The sequence below is a fragment of the Patagioenas fasciata genome, chromosome 6 (genome assembly GCF_037038585.1).
Source record: "Patagioenas fasciata isolate bPatFas1 chromosome 6, bPatFas1.hap1, whole genome shotgun sequence".
NCBI classification, from domain to species: domain Eukaryota; kingdom Metazoa; phylum Chordata; class Aves; order Columbiformes; family Columbidae; genus Patagioenas; species Patagioenas fasciata.
In genome coordinates this window covers 16,539,963-16,558,713 of record NC_092525.1, presented here as the reverse complement: position 1 = coordinate 16,558,713, position 18,751 = coordinate 16,539,963, and the positions used below count along the sequence as shown (strand labels likewise).

At 42.7% G+C, this 18,751-nt stretch overlaps 1 protein-coding gene across 2 annotated transcripts in view; it reads right to left on the bottom strand.

Annotated features, from left to right (window-relative positions):
• NEGR1 (neuronal growth regulator 1) overlaps nucleotides 1–18,489 on the bottom strand; it is a 224,132-nt gene extending 205,643 nt beyond the window's left edge. The window contains exon 1 of one of the 2 annotated variants that reach the window (XM_065842400.2): nucleotides 18,086–18,489. In XM_065842400.2, the coding sequence (XP_065698472.1) occupies nucleotides 18,086–18,255 (170 nt within the window). In that variant the 5' untranslated portion in view covers nucleotides 18,256–18,489. The remainder of the gene's footprint in view (nucleotides 1–18,085) is intronic. The other variant, XM_065842398.2, reaches the window with a different exon arrangement.
• Nucleotides 18,490–18,751: the final 262 nt, after the last annotated feature.

Here is an 18,751-nt window from a genome sequence, read left to right as displayed (position 1 = left end):
CTCCTCCCACTCTGGATCTCTCCCCAAGTGTCCCCACCCCCAGCATGATAGCACAGGGCAGGCAGCTCCTCTGAGCCCCCAGGAAGATGCCATCCCCAGCAGCACAGCGCTGGCCCCCAGCGCAGGACGCAGTCGTGCCATCGCCTTCATGATCAGTGTAACACTGAGTAGCACATAAGCCCAAAATATTAGACTCTTATGCAGGAAAACAATATAAATGCAGAATCATTGTAGCATCTTGAAACTGCTGTCAGACTACCAGCCAAAATTTGGTACTTGAGCCTTTAATCCACTTTATTGTCTTAACTATATATCTGACACTTGATGCTTATATAAGTTGAAGCAAATAAATTATCAACAGCAATGGGCTGTACCCTCATCTTGCTGTGAGATGGCAGTCCTGCTATAGCACAGACTCCCAGAGGATAAGTCTGCTCTCACGGATATTGATCTGCTCAGCTCTTCTTCCTCCTAATTGTCACCAATGCAGTCCCCTCCAATTAGCTGGCTGGGCTAACGGCGGCAGCCTGCGCTCCCACACCTTCATTAGCCAGGCAGGTGACAAAGTCAAAGCCAAGCTAAAAAAGAGCCCAAAAAGAATATAAAAACCAAGCACTGGTTGCTGCTCCAGGCATAGTTTATTTTTTACTGGCAATATTTTAATATGCTTACGGGACTGAAAGCTGTCAGTGAAATCATTTATACAAACGCTGTGTCAGTGGGGCAGGAAACGGCCACGCTGCCGGTTGTGTGAAATGAAACAGGAGCCCATCGCACAGAAATATAAAAGCATCATTATTTTTGCTGACAGAAATCACTGGTTCTAAAAACTACTGCCTTCCACAACCTAAAGAGAAAATTTACTATTAAAGATAAATTGAACTGTTTACTTATAGAAAAGATTTATGGGTTTATGAAGAAAGGACACACTAATAGTTAGTAGCTAAATGAATGCGAGGGGAAAAGGTCCAGAAAGGCTTTTGGGCTCCCAGGTTGGCTCCACGGTCGCTCCCATCAGTACAGTCCCATGCTGCAGCCTGTGCCACACATATGATCAACACCCGGCAAGGGGCAAGCACCACTCTGGGTCATGTTTTGTATTCTTTCTGTGCTTACAACTTTACTTAAAATATTCTCAAAGGGCCTAAATGTGTCTTCTAGAAAGGCAACCAGATACAACAGATAAGAAGCCCTCTAGTTCTTTGATAGCAGATTCCAGTAGCTAATTACCTATAAAACACTGGCTTTGCATTTATGTTGAAATTTTCAGTTCCGGTTTTTAGTCGTTAGTTTTCTTTGTGGCTTGGGTGTTTTGTTGTTGCTGTGGGTTTTTTTTTTGTTGTTTGTTTGGGGTTTTTTGCCAAGACTGAATTTTCTGAGCTTTTTGACATAAAAACATTCTTCAACACAATAAAGTGGCCTATTTCTATTATGCTAAACTAGTTAGACTGAGCTCTTTCAGCTTCTACCTGTAAATATTTTTATTTCCCACATATTTTTTTCTCTCTTCTGCCATCTTTCTGCTTTTTCACCAGAACTATACATTGTATTTCACTACCTGTCTCAACAAGGCCTTTGTGTTCCTGTCCATTACTCCAGATGTGCACACCCCTGGATCCTGTCAGCATGGTGTTTGCCATAGTGTTATGTTAGGACCCAACAGAAACTCTGTTTTTAGAATAGATCCAGCTTACCGAGATGTTCCCTTTGAACAGCTTTCCTATTCATTATATCCTATTCCATGCATCACTGCCATTTTAAAATCTTATTATTAATAATTTTATATTAAATTTCAAGATATTCATGCAAACACCAAGACAAACAGCTCCCGTTGCTCAGTACTGAAGAACCCCACCAGAAATACCCTTTCCACCCACACTCAGTGTTGATTCCACATTGATGGCTTTTCTCAGGTCTGTTAACTACCAAGATCTCCATCCATTTAACACACCCTTAGTGAACTTTCAGTTTGCCCTTTTTTTTTAGAAACATCAAATTTTTATAGTACTAAATCAAACAGCAGTAACAGGCTATGCTTATTACATGTCAACTTTCAGACAAATCTCAAAAGATTGTGACAGATTTGAAATAGTTCCTTCCTCACAAAAGAATGCAAAAAAATATATTGAATTTGGTTGGTTAATGACTTGAATCTGGTGGATTTTTCACCGCAGTGTTTCAGGTGTGATGTTGCCATGGAATAACACCTCTGGACCAGTGATCCTGGAGCATCCCCATCAGCTTCATAAATCGGTGTTCAACATCTGCCCAGAAAGCAGCCAATGATTCCCATCAGTCCCTTTCTTTCCAAAAGTAGAGAAACTATTGAAAAATGTTAACAATGATGCAAGGACAGGGAACTCACTGTGTCCCTCTGGCATGAGCCCATCCCACTGATGCGGTTTCATTGACATGAACATCACTGGGAGCAGTTACATCTCCTGCTTTCCCATATGTAACAGAAACATCACTGCCTTCAACAAGGAAGAAAAATTTTTACACACACTTATTTACACAATAATAGAATGTTTAAATGTTCCAGTAATCATTACATAAAGATCAAATGTGAAACCTTATTATGTTCATCAGGAAAATGAGTTTTCCAACGAAATATACCATGACCTTCAACTACTAGTGTTCGCAGCAGAGTCTATATTCATACATATATTCATAAATTTGGAAACTGTAAATTACATCGCGAGATGGATTCAGCTCTTGTGAGTGCTGAATTCTATCTTTCACTTATGCACATCTATCACAAATAAATATTTACTAGCACGCCTACGGTATTTTCTTCATTGCTCACTCACCTCTTGATTAAATGTAGGTGGTTTTCATCCATAACTACTATTGAAATTCAAAAGTGAAAGTGATTTAGGAAATACATTATCTTTTAGAAGTATATTTACTGTCACATGTCTTGGTCCTCTCATTCAAATGTCAAATGTTCTCCTCTCCACCTGCATTGTTTCCCATCCCATAACCGCAAACTCCGCAGCTGCAGCTGCAACCAAAGGACCAGGGAGGGTTCTGCTCCCGGCCACCGCGCTGCCTCTGTCACTGTCACCAGCAGGCCAGCACCCAAATTAAACACATTCATCTCCGTGGCTGGTTATTATCACCCAATAACCCAAATGTGCAGGCAAATACATTATCACTGTTGAGACAGAGAAACTGAAACCGGAGGAAAGCAAAGCAGGATACCAAAAGGATGGTCCAAAAAAAAAATATTTGTCACAGAGGTCTGAAGAAATGTAAACATGCAGGATGGGGTTTCTTAAAATCAGAAGGAAAAATAAATCATCAATCAAGATGAAAAAGCTTGAATAGGAGTTTTCATTTCAGATGTTACATAGAAAGGATCAGCAAGGGCAGGAGAACCAAGAGGGGAAACCAGGCACACAGGGACAGGAGCTGGACTTGACGATCATCAGTGGTCCCTTCCAGCTCAGGACAGTCTGTGATTCTAAGCAGGTTGTTGCTGACCAGCAGGACAGGGAGGTAAAAGGCGTTTATTGGAGATGGGCCAAAATAAATGACACATGATTTAAAAAAAAATATGTAAAAAAGAGAGTAATGCTTGAAGCTCCTTGGTAGGTATCTACATGGAGACTGCAGGAGATAAAATAGAGATTTCCCTTTGCAAATCTAGGATGCAAATCTGAAATGAAAATCTGTGTGTCATCTTCACAGAGACAGCAAGCTGAATGTTCAAGAGTAGAGAGAGAGGAAAAGAGGGAGTGACCAAGGAGATGCAAAGCCTGCCCACACAGCAAAAGTGTAAAATAGGACTCTTCAAAAGGGAAATAATAATAATTTTAAAAAACAGCAAAAAGAGGACAGAGACTCATGAGTGAAAAAGATTTCAAGACAAGAACAGCAAGTGATATTAAAGCTGGATGACAGATCATAAAAAAAGAAAACTAATTGTTTTGTCAAAACTCCTGTCTCTCCTCCACATACCCAGGTTCAACATTCCCGTGAAATATACTGAGCTACTTGCCCAGATAACATTCAGTGGACCTGAGATCTTCACCTCTGCTGTACATCACTCCAGGAGGATTATCAACTCTGAGGGGTTTTATGGGTTTAGGATTGGTTCATCTTGTTCACAGCACCAGTCTCAGAGGCCATAAATTAACAAAGACTTTATTGCGTGACAAACTATTTTAGTTTAAAGATACAGGCCATCCCAGTCATCACCAGACATTTACACATTCGTAGTCAGGTTTCAGGTACCTGGATCACCCTCTGAAACCATTTCCAGGCACCCCCTTGCCCCCCCCCCCCCCCCCTTTTTTTTTTTAGAGTAACTAAAGTAGTAGATTGGGGTCCTAATCCAGGAATTTTAATTCGTGTCCAGCAGTGAGGCAAGGTGAACCCACCCTGATCAAATATTTCATACAACACATTAGCACAAGTATCAATCATATTTCCAGCACCATCTGGTCTTTATATTGTTACTTTCACTGTTTCTGACAGAAAATTGCTATGCACAGAAAAAAAACAAAAGAAAACAAACCCAAGGCCAAAAAACAGCACTCAACACATCATGTTTCCTTTACCCAATCTGAAAATCATTGCTGCCTTGAAGAACTGCAAGCATCTCTTAGATATTTTGTATGACTAAAAATACAAAAAAACAGTCTGCAAAGTTAACAAATACATGTATGTTCAGAAATACCGTTAGGAAAAGTGCCCTGTCCATGGGAATGGAACTTACCCCTGCCACCCAAGTTTCATCCCTGGCTGTGGGAGTGATGTTTTTCCCTCCTGCTTAACCTACAACTCCCATAAAACCACTGACTTGCACCAGCATTGTTAATTGTTCACAACAATTCTTGCTTGCATCTCACATGCAATTAAAAACCGGCTCCAAACACACCTCCAGCAGCTGAAAAATCACTTATCTTGAAAACTGAATCCTCTTGAAGATCTGTATAAAATGCACTCTTAAACATTATCTTTTCACATTCGTTTCACCCAAACCCCACTCACTCATGAGTATATATTATAATATGGAACCGAATTTGCAACCCAACTTCTACTGAAGTTAAAAAAGATCATTAAAAGAACTAACTCTTCATTTCATGATGCATCACACTAACAGGTTCAACAGATCTCCACACGGGTGCAAACAGGTTTGTTATTTATAACCACTGTCAAATGACTGTACAGTGTAGATTTGAACTTATGCAAATGAACATATTAAAGTTACCTTTTTTCTTAAATAATCTGATCATGCTAGTCTACTAATTTAAAATTAATGGGATGGAATGAAAATGTTGGACAGTTTCAAAATAAATTAAGTGTGGAAACAGGTTATGTTTAATCAAGCTGTCATGCAAATTAGCAGCTTCACTCACTGAGTACTATGGGAAGAACTTCCTCGCTAGTGAAAATGATTTTGGAACCATTACAGGAACTATCTACTTCTTGTTAGAGACAGATGAATACTAAAAAAGTACAGAACCTCCAGTACCAGGTTAAAAAAAAGAAAAAAACTTCATCATCTTCAGCGGACGTAACCCTGGAGCTGCACATTCTCAACACGATTCCTTCCCAACACTTATTCTAATAACTACAAGCAGCCCTACAAAGGCATTGCCTATTAAAGATGGTCAAAATTATACTTCAGTTCTGCCAACGGCACTTATTTGTTAATTGAGTGGTTCTCTTTATTACCAGCTGATTACATCAACCTATGCACAAGATACTGCAGCTCCACAAAAGGGCTGACAACTCCGGTGAGCGTGTGCTGGATCCCGGGTGGTATCTGAAATGAAAATCACCAGTTCTCATCCAGATGAAGCATGAGAAAGATCATTCCTCATTCTGCCATCACACAGGTGTAGATGTATTACATTAAACAGCATGCATATGTAGTCAAATTAATATTCTTAAAAAGAAAACTGAATCCTTTATTGGGCTATGAATATATTTGTATTGATCTTCTGCACCCAGACTTTTTACTAGCAGATGTGCTTTGGATATTGTAATTTTTCCGCTTCTAACTTATGAATAACATGTCAGGTCCTCTCCAAAGACAGCAACATTTGCACAGAAACTGTGTTCCTGGTAACACAAACTTTGATCAACAGTAAACACCACATATCATTTGGTGCTATAAAAAAATATTACTTTGTACTATTACAGAGTATTATCTTCCATCCAAGAACTCAAAAGGTTTCCAAAAAGCATTAAGAATCTAAGCTAATTCCAGTTTCACTTCCCCTCAGCCTCCCCAAAAAGAATCACAGGAATTTCAAACACACTCGTATTTAATGACCATCTGAAGCTTTATACCTGTGTTTGGTGTGGTGGTTGGTTTTGTTTATGCACTTACAATTCTAAATACTCCAAAAATATTTTAATATCAGCTGTGACCTTAGTGAGGTAGTGGATTCTCCTCACAATTTACCGTAGCTATAATAAGCAGGTCACCTATCCATACATTTGACATCAGAATAAACATTGTGCTCCATGGATGAGGATCTGAGTATTTCCTGCTGTAGACTTGGGTCTTGGCTCTTCTGTGAGTTAAAACTTCAAGTCACAGAGATAAACACACCCAACCATCCTTAACGTTATAATCCCTTTCTCTATGCAAGCCATATTGCCATCAACACTTCAAAATTCTATTCCTTCTGATCATTTGGTTAGTCTTGTAAACAGAAAATGTATTTGGATGTATCTAAAATATTAAAAAGTATGCTTTGCAAGTCAGTCATTCCATATTTTCCTTCACTATTCACTTTACCCAATATTTAAAAATTAAAAAAAAAAAAAAAGTGGGAATCAGTATAGTCCATTGGAAATGTGATGTTTCAAGAGTTATTTGAATTAAGTGACAGATATATGCAGTGCTCAGGGTTATTATTATTTTCACAAATAGAATAATGTGTTCCCTGGGCACGAACAGCTTAGTTGCAGTAAACACTAATGCTAAAATGGATGGTAGGGAGGAAAAGGTGAACTGCTGCTGGGGAGAAAAGGCCATAGGTACAGGAAAAACATCATGCAGGCAGTAAAACTGCTCTGGTATGCCAGTCACCTATATTTAGAAAGGCCTAGCATCCTCAGTATTAATTATTTATATGACCACTTAAGCCTTATTGGCATTTATCAAAGAATGCACGCTAACTTGAAATATTTACACTAAACTACTGCACTCAATGAGATAGATATCACAGAAAGTTCTCTTTACACCTCCAACCAGATGCATTTTAAATCCGATGCCCGTTGATAAAATCAGTACGAGTGAATCACAAATGTGTTACACAGCCAAAACAAACAAAACCCCAATCAGATATTCAGATATAAGATATGAAAGAGCCCTGCACATCCCCCCCCAAACTGCAGCTCCCCCCCAAATCACCTGTTACTGGAAGTTAATTTGCAGGTTGTGTTTTATCTTTAGCCCATACACCTTCAGACTATCAGAAACATAACAGAAAGAAGGTTTATGCAGGTTAAAAAGCACAACTGATTAAATGCAATTAATTAAAGACTCTACACTGAAAAAAAATGTAGCTGTGACAAAAGTTATATTTTGTTCTCTCTTCCTCTGCTTTTTAACAGTCTTGGAATGAAAAGTCAAGTACAATTTTCTAGTCCAGTTGTTCCAGTCAGGGGGGAAACTGCTTGCCGTAATTAGGTCACTTTCATAACGAATTCACTCATCACCTGGTCCCCTATGAACATGCCCAAAGTTCTGCATCTGTGACTTGGTGACCTCATCCTGCCCACTGGTCACTTCCTCTCGTCCCCTCTCGCCTCATCTCAATCCCTCTGTGCATCTGTCCACGGGCTGGGGAAAGAAAAGCAAAGTTCACCAACTACAAAGTAAAATATATAAAAGATTGATTGTGCCTCTGATCTGCCGCAGCACTGGGGACTTGCGCTTTCCAGTGCACTTAACACATCTGCCATATAGATTATTTATCTGAAGTCACACAAATTTGATCACTTTTTAAAAAAACTGAACATATATACAAAAATATCTCATACATAAATACTTCAGTAAGTAAACGGAGCTCTCCAATAACAGGAAGTCTTTCTAAGATTCTGTGTTTTTCAGGATGAGAGCCTCCCCCAGGCTGGCCAGAGAGGTGGTGGATGAACCATCCCTGGAGACATCCCAGGCCAGGCTGGACGGGGCTCTGAGCAACCTGAGCTGGTGAAAATGTCCCTGCTGGTGGCAGGGCTGGCACTGGGGGAGCTGGGAAGGTCCCTTCAACACAAACTATTCTCTGAGTCCATGAGACTTGAAGACATTACTTTACACAGATAACATGAAACATTTGAGTAATTATCCAGAAACAACTACAACACGTGAGCTGGCCCCACTCGCCCACCCTGCTCAGAGCTGTTCCAGCCCCTCACACCATGCCCCAGCCTGGCGGCTCATTAACCACCAGGTGAATTTAAACAGCAGCAAACCACCCCTCTCTGCAAAAGACCACGTAAACACTAGGTAACATCTTACTGGTAGCTAAGTTTTCAATTTTTTCCATTAGGCAGTGTGTGTTTCCAAACCCCTGGCAAGTGACAGTTCCATCCAAGTTGGGACAGACACTCATCTTCCCATTTCTGGTTGAATTGTCAACTCCACAGGTCATAGCATGGCCCTTCTTTTCCCAGAAGCAGCCCCAAGGACTCCTCGAGTAGACCTGACATGGTGTAATCCAACACACCAACAGCTTCTGAGGAATTTTTCAGAATTATTTGGACAGAGTACGCTATGTAAATTTACACCCTAAAATAGCTTTAAAAAAAAAAATCCCAAAGAATTAAAGCAACTTGAATGGTAAAGGTTGGGATTTCCTTTGTGCAGGGGCATATAATGGTAATTTCTGTAGCAGAGGTATGCAAGTTGGCTGTCACACATTACTCTAGCACACTGGAAAGATTCTGAGGCGTCCTACAACCACTGCCCACAGCACCTCAAAATCTATTTACACATCATGAAACAAGAACTGCCACATGAGACACCCTTCATATCTGAAAACTTTTCTTCTTCACTGTTTATATCAACATTTCAATGACATTTCTAATATTCAATTTTAGATTTATTTAATAACTATCTTAAACAGGAATGACAAGAGAATTCCATAGCTGAAGTGGGAGTGTGATTAGAAGCTCCAGGTGGCCAGGTGAGCACCATCACCAACCGTGTCCCTCAAGTGCTGTGATGCAATTTAACTTACGGCCAAACAACCTAAAGCAGCAGCTGGACAGCAAAACACTTCAGTGCTTTTCCCTGTGTAATACATTTAAAGGCACAGTATTTTATCAGTTTACTAATTTAATTCCCATGTTAAATTCAAGATAATTATGACACGAAATATGAAGATAAATGCATACAAACTCTTAATGAATTAGCCTATAATTTTGTAAATATTATACCACTATTTTTATAAACAAAAATATTTACTATCCGTATTACACAAATGTTTTGATTATCACATTATTATGTATTATTTCATTCTGTAAGCAACACAATACCTGCAAAATTACTGCATCTTTAACTCCCTCTGGTGAGAGATTTTTCATCACACCTATTAAAGTTCATAACTAACCTAACTCAATACTTCATAAGCCCAGATCCTAAAAAAAAGTCAATTTAATAATGTAAGTCCTTTCTGAGACCTTTATATACAGTTGTGCTCATTTTCTAACTAATTTAGTTCATCTGATCTGAATCTCTCATTAAAAACTGCTACATTATGATGGTTAGGAACAGAATAACTGAAATAATTGCTTTTAGCCCTGATAGAGTTACCTATTTGAAATCATGCTTTCAATAAAGCTGGGTTCATTTACTTTGCATTAAAGACCTCAGCCTTTCAGCTTTTGTGACACACCAGATAAACACAGAAGACAGAGCTTTTATTTATCTGTTTATTTTTGCCCAGACATCCATTCTTCTCGCCGCCTTTGGAAACTTATTACTGCCTCAGCTCAGGATATCAAATTATTTTGGGATTTCACTGAGACTTGCATTCAATCTCCTAAAGACTTTACACATTCAATGCCCGGACCAACCTCACCTGTAATTTATTTCTGAGTGTGTTGACACCATTCAAACTCTTTTAGGGCTGTTCAGCTTTCTGTGCCTCCTCCATACCCAAGGGCACCCAAACCTTGCTGAGGAAATAAAGGAAAATTCTGCACCGTCATCTTCACACCCAGAAGAAATTTAGCAGTCAAGTGGAAACCAGGTGGTCAGGAAGGGATGGCTTCAGTCCCAAGTGCTGTTTTTTGATGGTGAATTATATTCCACTTAAAAACATTTTTAACGTGAAGCCAGTGAAATATCCAAGGCGTACAGCCGTACAGTAAATTATGCATGCCAATGTTTTGTAGAGGGAATAAGGTTCCTGCCTACTTTGACAGAACTGCGTTATGTAAATGCAGCAGGCCTATCACAGATGCTGTGCTAAGATGGACAGTTAGCGTATTGCTGTACATTTACATAACTACAGAAAAAATACAGCATATATATGTATAGAATTTCCTTTATTTACATTGACATGTGTGTAAGAAAAATTACTGGAGATTTCTGCAAGAAGTATTGTATGCTAATGAATTTTTTTCCAAGATAAAACTGTTAGTGCTAACAGTTGGATCCCTCTCTTTGTTTTAATTATGCATGACTAATGATAGCTGTTTGGCTGTCTGACCACCAGATTGTCTGCTGTTGCCAAGGGAGAAGCTTCTAAAATAGATTGGCTGTTTTTCTGTTATAAAACAAAGTATGTTTTACTTCATCTCATTTTTTTTTTAACAGTTTTGCAGGTATAAAAATCAAAACTTGAGTTGAACTCACTGGTGGGCCATTCTCATGTGTAAGTCAGCACCAATTATAAGCGATATACCACAAGGAACCAGAACTGCTGCAGGCACCTCCTGGCTCCATGTGCTACTGCAAACACAGAAACCACAGAAATACAACCAAGAAATATCACTGCAATGGGCAACATTTTAGTGGGTCTGGTTTCCATCTCCACCCATATACAAATGCAGGTGCACTAGTGAGTCCCACCTGCCCTGGGGTCTCCGAGAGCTTTAATACTGGGAAAAAAGGCTGTGCATCCACACAGAGAAAAAAAGTACATATGTTTTTCTGCTGAGTTTGAAGAAAAATATTTGAAAAAAGGTCAAAAGAAGGGAGCCTGATGGTTGCCGATACAGTAGGATAAAGGTGAGCGGGCACAGCTGCACCCAGCACTACATCCCCAGGACTCGGGTCCCTGGGATATGGGCTACAGGCAACTCTTATGCGAGATGACAAGGAGAAAGTAATTAAAGTCTCTGTTTTCTCCTCAACAGAACAGCCCTTTGGAACAAATCCCGTTTTTCATTCCTCACTGATTCCTTGTTTTGTTAGCTCCTTTGCATAACACCCGAAACATTCGCAATCGTTTAAAATGATAAATTATTTTAATTTACTCTGAATTTATTTATTATTATGGCAGAGACAAGAGGCAAGCACCATAATGTGCTTGTTTAATAATTGGCAGGGATTTAGAATGTGAATGTGTTACCCAACAACAACTCAATTTTATGGGGGGTGTGCACATATGTCTACGCGTACCACAGCCACATTTCAGAGAGGAACAAAGCCTCACACAGCCAAATAATTTATGATCCTGAACTGCACAAGAATACCAAAACAGTACAGAAGTCAAGAAAAATACCTTTTAAAGTCATAGAGGAAAAAAGAAAATTTTTATATTTATTACACCAGCTGTCCCTCCATAGATATATCTGCATTTATATGTGGGTGCACACAACTGGATCCCACACGGGCATGTGGAAACACAGAGGGACTGCACTGTCACAATATATATAATATCATAAAATTTAAGTATGTTCTATACACTTGATGTTCACCTGCTATTCATACTGCAAAACTTTCACTCCAAGTGCCCAGTTCTCAGTAATACTAATGACAACAGACAGAGAACGTTTGGGAGATGTCGCCAACTTTCCATGGCCACTGCCGCTCCTCTGGCAAAGGCTGTTGGCTGGAATAGGCAGCTCTTCTCAGAAGAGAAAGTAAAACTAGCAAGCAAGTCCTAAGCCCAAAAAGTCAAAAACCCCCCTCAGCAATTCAAGTGTGAATTAGGCACCTACATCCCCTGAGGGCCTGAACACCCTTGGAGATGAAGCTTGCTTGATCTGCTTGACACAGGCACCCAAGCCTCACAGGCACCTCCAGTGATTTCAACCAGAGCAGCTGGATGTTCCTTAGGATGGTGGATCTGGAGACCCATAGGGTTGCATAGCTCCAGAAGTCTTGGCCAGGACCACCCCCCCAGCTAGGTTCCATGATGATGACCATAATGCTGTAGTTTCATTCTTGAGCATCTGGAGTCAGGGAAGCAGAAGCAGGAACTGGAGATGGTCCCAGTAAGGTCCTGTCTGGCCAGGACTCCCCTGTGCCCACAGTCAGGCACCAATGAGCTTTCCTGGGAAAGGGGATGTCCCATCTGAAAATCAGGATGTCTTGGAAAGCAGAGCAGCAGGAGAGGTGGGTTTGCCTGCTGCTGCCAAACTTCTCCTGCCAAAACAGAGTCCATTCCCACACCAGACTCTGATTACGGAGACCCTGTGTTTGGTACCCCTAAAGGGATTCAGTTCAGAAAAACAACGTCAGGTGGACATCTCTCCTCTAAAGCATCAATGTCCATCAGAGGAGTGCTGTGGTGGAGAACAGGGAGCATCCCATTTCCCAATGAGTGAAGACAACATGCAGCTGGGAAAGTCATTTCCAATAGAGGGTGAGAACTCTGATCTCTGCCAAGTGCGAGGAGCCACGGCGAACACTGAGTCATCAGATCTGCCCCAGGAGCAGCCTTTCTCTGACATGCTGCCTCACGTGGCTCCCTGTGCCACCCCGAGGTGCCACTGCCAAAAGGCTGAGGACCTCTGGGCGAGGCAGAGGTGACACTCGTGGTGTTTGGGGAGCGGCTCTCCCAGCCCCAGACACCGAGGGACACCAGAAGCTGCTCTTCCCACTCCCCACGTGGCAACGTCTTCCACCAGCAGAAAATCTTACAGAAAAGACAAAGATGAGTAACTCTAAAAGCAGCTGGAGAGATGGATAGTTTGGGATCAGCTGTCTACAATGTGCCCAGATGCTTTGATACCAGTGAAAAAACACACCAATAAAAACACTCCTAGCTGGGTTAGCACGGCTCATCCTGCATTACCCACTGTTCCGTACCAGATGTCCGGTGAGCATCTCAGGTCTGAGGGGCAGGAGAGCATGACTGTGCATGACACAGACCTGAGACTGTCCAAGGTGGAGAAAGAAGCAGCCAGGCTACGTGTGAAGAATTTAGAAAACAAACTAAAAAACCCCGAAGCTCCTGACCTCTGACCAAAAAAAAAAAAAATCTCCTACAATCACCCTTCTCAGGTGACTGTTGGCTGTCCTTAACCTCAGATAAAACTCACACGGGATGGCCAAGAGAGACTACTGTGGTCAGAAACGTGCAGGTGAACTTTGATCTACCTGTTAACAAGACTGGTCTAGGACTGATCCCTGCTTTTCCCAGCCAGGTTTGACAAGAACCGACGTCTGTTCTATAATCACAACCAGAGACAGTTATCTGCTTTATACCTTCCAGCACTCCTCCTCTTCACTGGCAGCCTTTGGGAACATCAATCCAATGGGTCCTAGGTTGGGGTTTAACTCTTTACAATTAAGAACTCACATTATTTCTAATATTGCAGGGCATATATTTCATAAATTCCTCTACAATCATATAGTGGTAAAAAAACTGCTATTCCAGACAAATGTGTCAAGTTTCAAACCTTATTTTACTGTGATTACACAATTGTAAAGTACTATCAGGTAAACTAGTTTTTATTATCCATGAGCTTTGAGAAAACTAAAAGGCAGGATAACAAAAACTGTGCTTTTGAGAGAAAGCCATTTTCATAGAACAGTTTGTGTTGAAGGGACCTCCCCAGCTTCCCCAGTGCCACCCCTGCCATGAGCAGGGACATCTTCACCAGCTCAGGTTGCTCAGAGCCCCGTCCAGCCTGGCCTGGGATGTCTCCAGGGATGGGGCATCCAGCACCCCTCTGGGAACTTGGGCCAGGCTCTCACCACCCTCAGGGGCAACAATTTCTTCCCTCATGTTTGATTATCTTCAGATGTGTATATCTAGACGTCTAAGGGGATTCTGTCTACAAGTTGCAGACAACATGTATAGAACTGGTAAGAAACCCAGACCCATTTTCTTGGGTGAGTGAAGCCAAGAGGGCCACACACACAGAACAGCCATGATCCAGAGAAGCACCAGGACAGGAACTCTGAGAGAAGTTCTCTTTTATTTCCCCAGCAGTAGAAGCACGTCTTGCTGCAATCCAGCAGCAGGTCCCCGCCACCCTCCCCGTGTCACCCCTCACCCCAGTGGCCATGGCCTTGGTGTCCTCGAGCATCCAGCCCCGTTACGGGGGCAGGAGGGAATGGAAGGGGTTACCCACACCTACTCCCAGCAAATCGCTTAGCATTTGTCACCTCTCTTCAAACACTCCTGTGCCAAAATTGCCACTTGTGCTGTCAGTGTTAGGGATGTGCTGCAAACCTGCAGTAATCTCTCTCCTCACGGGAGGTCTTGGGAAGGGTCAATAGAGAAACCCAGGTCTGAAAACACAGACTGTTTCCTCTATGTCTAGCAGTTTACAATGTAGAAAATAATAGTCTTCTAATAAAATAATGCTTTTATAACTTGCCCTCTCCTTCCTCGTGTGCTCTCATTAAATCTTAACTGGTTGCCTGATAAGAATAAAGAAAAGGTGTGGGACAGAATTACACTTTGGAAAATAAGTGACCTCCCAAAATTATTTTGCCATACAAAACCATCGCATTACTGACATAATTTCTTATAACTTTGATAAACAGTGATGCAAATAGTGTTAGAACTGTATGCACCAATCATCGATTGAAAACAAAGTATCATGTTTTAATTATTGAGAATACAGAAATAACATCTTGGCTAACAGGAGATTTTCTTAAAAAAAAAAAAAAAGAAAAGAAAAAAAAGAGAAAAGAAAAAAAAGCTAAGGTGCTTTCTGTAGCAAAACAGGTGCTAACTGATGTTTTTGGCAAACTGTCTGTTGGGTCAGTCTACATGACAGTGAATAGTGTCGGCCAGGGGGTGACGGGGAATGGCTGGGGAAGGGCACCAGGCAGAGAGCAATGCTCACAGCTCTGCTTCCACGGCACCAAAAAACCCCGCACGCATTTGACGCTCAACTGAGTAATTACACTATCATATCAATTAACTATTTTAAAATGAGGGAGCTGTACTACTTATTTTACTCTGTGTTAATGCTCAGAGGCTTTTACTGGAAAACCTCAGCACTTAAAGGAGGCTTTATTCCTCATCTTCAGTAAAGACAATGAAAACTTAATGTGAGAACTGAGACTGGAACTTGGCTGGCTCAGTCTGCCACCTTACTAATTGAAATAGGTTATGCGCTTTCTCCTTTTCTAATATTTTAGCTCAAAATGAGACTTGCAATTAAAAGCCTGTCCTCAGTTCAAGGCAGGTAACCCTGTTTATTCACACTCCTTGCAGAATGTCGGGTGATAATTAAGCTGTGCAGCAGAGGTGAAGCCCTGAGGACCAGCAGCAGAGCCCCGGGAGCCGAGGTGCCCGCAGTACCCACGACACCTGCTCCTTCTGGGACACCTCCACCCTAACGCAATCACCCTCCTGTCCCTGCAGCCGGTGAAACACCAACTCCAAGCTGTAGAAATAAGCCCCTTGTTCCAGCATCAACTGGTGAAAAAAGGAATGCTCAATGCTTTAAGCATGGTGCTGTCGTAGCAAAGTCAGGTCACTTGGGAAGCCCCTGTTGCTGGAGAATGGATCAAAGTGAAGCCTGGTGCCAGGAGGGGAATCCACACGTGTGGCAGCAGGAGCCGAGGGCCACCTTGCCGTGGCAACCCAGGAACTACAGCCACAGCAACTCCAGCTGCTGCAGCATCGCCCAGAACAGTTACAGCAACTCCGACTGCTGCAGCAAACATCACCCAGAACAGCTACAGCCGGCCCCTGCAGAGCCGGGAAAACTCCTGTGCTAACACTGAGATTACTTTACCCCGCTCATCAGAATTTGTATGTAAATAAATAGCCTGCTTCCAATACTTAGGATACTAATAGAAATTATTTTAATGTATGTTGAAATAGATTTATGTTACAAATATCCAGCAAGGAGAAATTCAGGAGGAGTAGTGACGATGTGCAGCGAGAGACTCAAGACAAATAGCTCTATCTGCCTTCTGCACGCACTTTGGAAAGTGTTTTCTCTTACAACAATCCTACATTTCCCCTTTCAAGTTGCAATACCAGCTGAAAACAAAATAAACTCTGGTTTGAAAGCAAGTCTACAAAAGGCATTTGAAATGAAAGTAGTTAATCATAGAGCAAGAATGAAAAAACAGCCATACCACATGTTATTTCACTCCCTAGTCGCTTTGTTCCAGCCTTCGGTAGGGATGTTTATGTCTCTTCTTTACAAAACAAACACTCTCCTTCCCTTGTGGAAACAAAGTAACATTTTACTCTTAATCCTCTAATTTCATTTATATAACATGTAACCTATCCAGCTGCACAGACACCCACTATAAACACAAACTTAGGCCTAGAAAACTGAATGTATTCCAGCTGAAACCCAGTAGGAGGCTAACCTTTAGAGTTAATTCCGCAGGTTTTGAATAAAGTAGTTCCAAACACATATCTATTTACATCCGAACAATGTTTAGCACTGGCTGAGTATCTGTCTGAACTGCCCACAGCCTCACCAAGTTACCTTCTCTGCAACCGTTAAGTCTGAAACACTACAAATAAAATACAGGGTTTTTTTAAAAAAATCTTTTGATTCTCCAGTTCTGCAAACAGAAAGCATGAGAACTTTAGGGCATCTCAGAATACAGAGTATAATTGAGGTCTACATAAAAAATACTTGTCAGCTGCCCTACATAGACATCTACTGTATTTTCAGTAGCTACTACACCAGCAGCAGGCTGCCTTGCTATAAAACCATTCCAAATTCCTGCTGAAAATACCTCACACAGTATTTTACAGCAGACTGTAGCATCGTTAAAAACACACAGGGCTAAAATACTTTGTTATCTGGAGACCCGAGTAACACCCCAACAAAAAATAATACAGCCAGATACTTCGTAGCTTAAAACTACTGCCCATTGAATTGGAGATTTATCACAAGCAAGGAGGTCCAGCCCACTACAATCATATTCCAGATAACAAGAAAATGTATTTTGCTTCAGCTATAGCAAGATCATTACAAACGTACAACACATGAATAAAAAGTTAGAATCAGAGAAAAAAAATAATCAGATCAAGGCAGAGGATTAATGAACACAGATCAGAAAGAGGGATCCGAGTAGATTAACTATGGTGTGCGATTGCTGGTAAACAAATTTTGCTCCAGTCAACCAGACTGAATACATAGGGAGCGCAAGGTTCATTAGGAGAAACAGCAGAGCTATGGCAAGCAGGTAATCTCCTAATGGTATAAAGCTAGCTGCCCACGTTAATCAGCGAGAAATACGAAAAACATAAAAACCAAAACAAAATAACCGCAAAAATACTTCTGACAGGGTGTCATCCTCAGCACCACGTTACAGCCCAGCAACGCTCCGACCGCAGAGCCCAAACTGCTGCCGGCAGCCAAAAACTGCATCATTTCCCCCATTTTCAAACTTCTCCCAACAGACCGTGCCTTTACTAAACAAGACTTTAAAAAAAAAAAAAAAAAAAAGGAAACGACTTCCAGCAGTTGGACACACACATCCCCAACCCCCGGAAGGATCAAGCACTCCGGGATGCGGGTACCGGGTGCCGTTGAGGGTAACTTCCCCACATCACCGGGAGGATTCGCGCCGCCGCAGCATCCCCGAGGAGGGTCGGGGGGCTCCCGGAGGAACCAAGGCTCCTCCGGGAGCCCCCCGACTCCCCCTCGGGGGTGCTGCAGCAGTGCCGGTCCGTGCTCCCCTACCCCACCTCGCCCCATCACAGCCGCGATCGCATCCTACCTAAGCACCGCCGTGTCCCCTTTCCTGACCACCAAATTGTCCACAGCTGACCCGGGGTAGTCCCCACCCGGAGCTGCGAATCTCCCGGGGGGCAGCAAACAGCAAAGGCCGAGGAAAACGATCGCCAGCCACTGGTGGGAGCCCCCGGCGCCCCGCACCAGCGGCACCATCTCCGCTCCGCCTTGCTGTCCCTCCTGGGCCCGGAGCCGGCCCGGTAGAGACGGCGGAGGCTCCCGGCTGGTGGCCGCGGTCTGTGGGCGAGTACGGAGCGCGGCTGCTCCCGGGCGGCCGCCGGAGCATCTATCGCGGGGAGAGGAGAGCGGAGGGGAGGGCAGCGCGGCCGCTCGGCGCGGCGGCGGGCGGTCCCCGCTGCCAGCCCCGTTGCCACGCAGCCGTCGCCCTGGCAACCGGCCCGGCGGCGGGGGGATGCGCGGGGCCGGTCCAACCCCCCCTAAACCTTCCCCCTCCCTCCGTTCCGGGCTTCCCGCTCCGCCCCTCCCGCCATCCCGGTTTGCAGCATCCCGCACCGGCAGAGCTGCGGCGCAGGCCCAACACCGCCCGCTTCCCCGTGCCACATCTCAGGCATCGCTCCTTCTCCTTGGTGCCGCTCTCTCCCCTAAAGGTTTAATCAAAATTTACCGCTTTGGCAAAAGGCGGCAAGTCGGA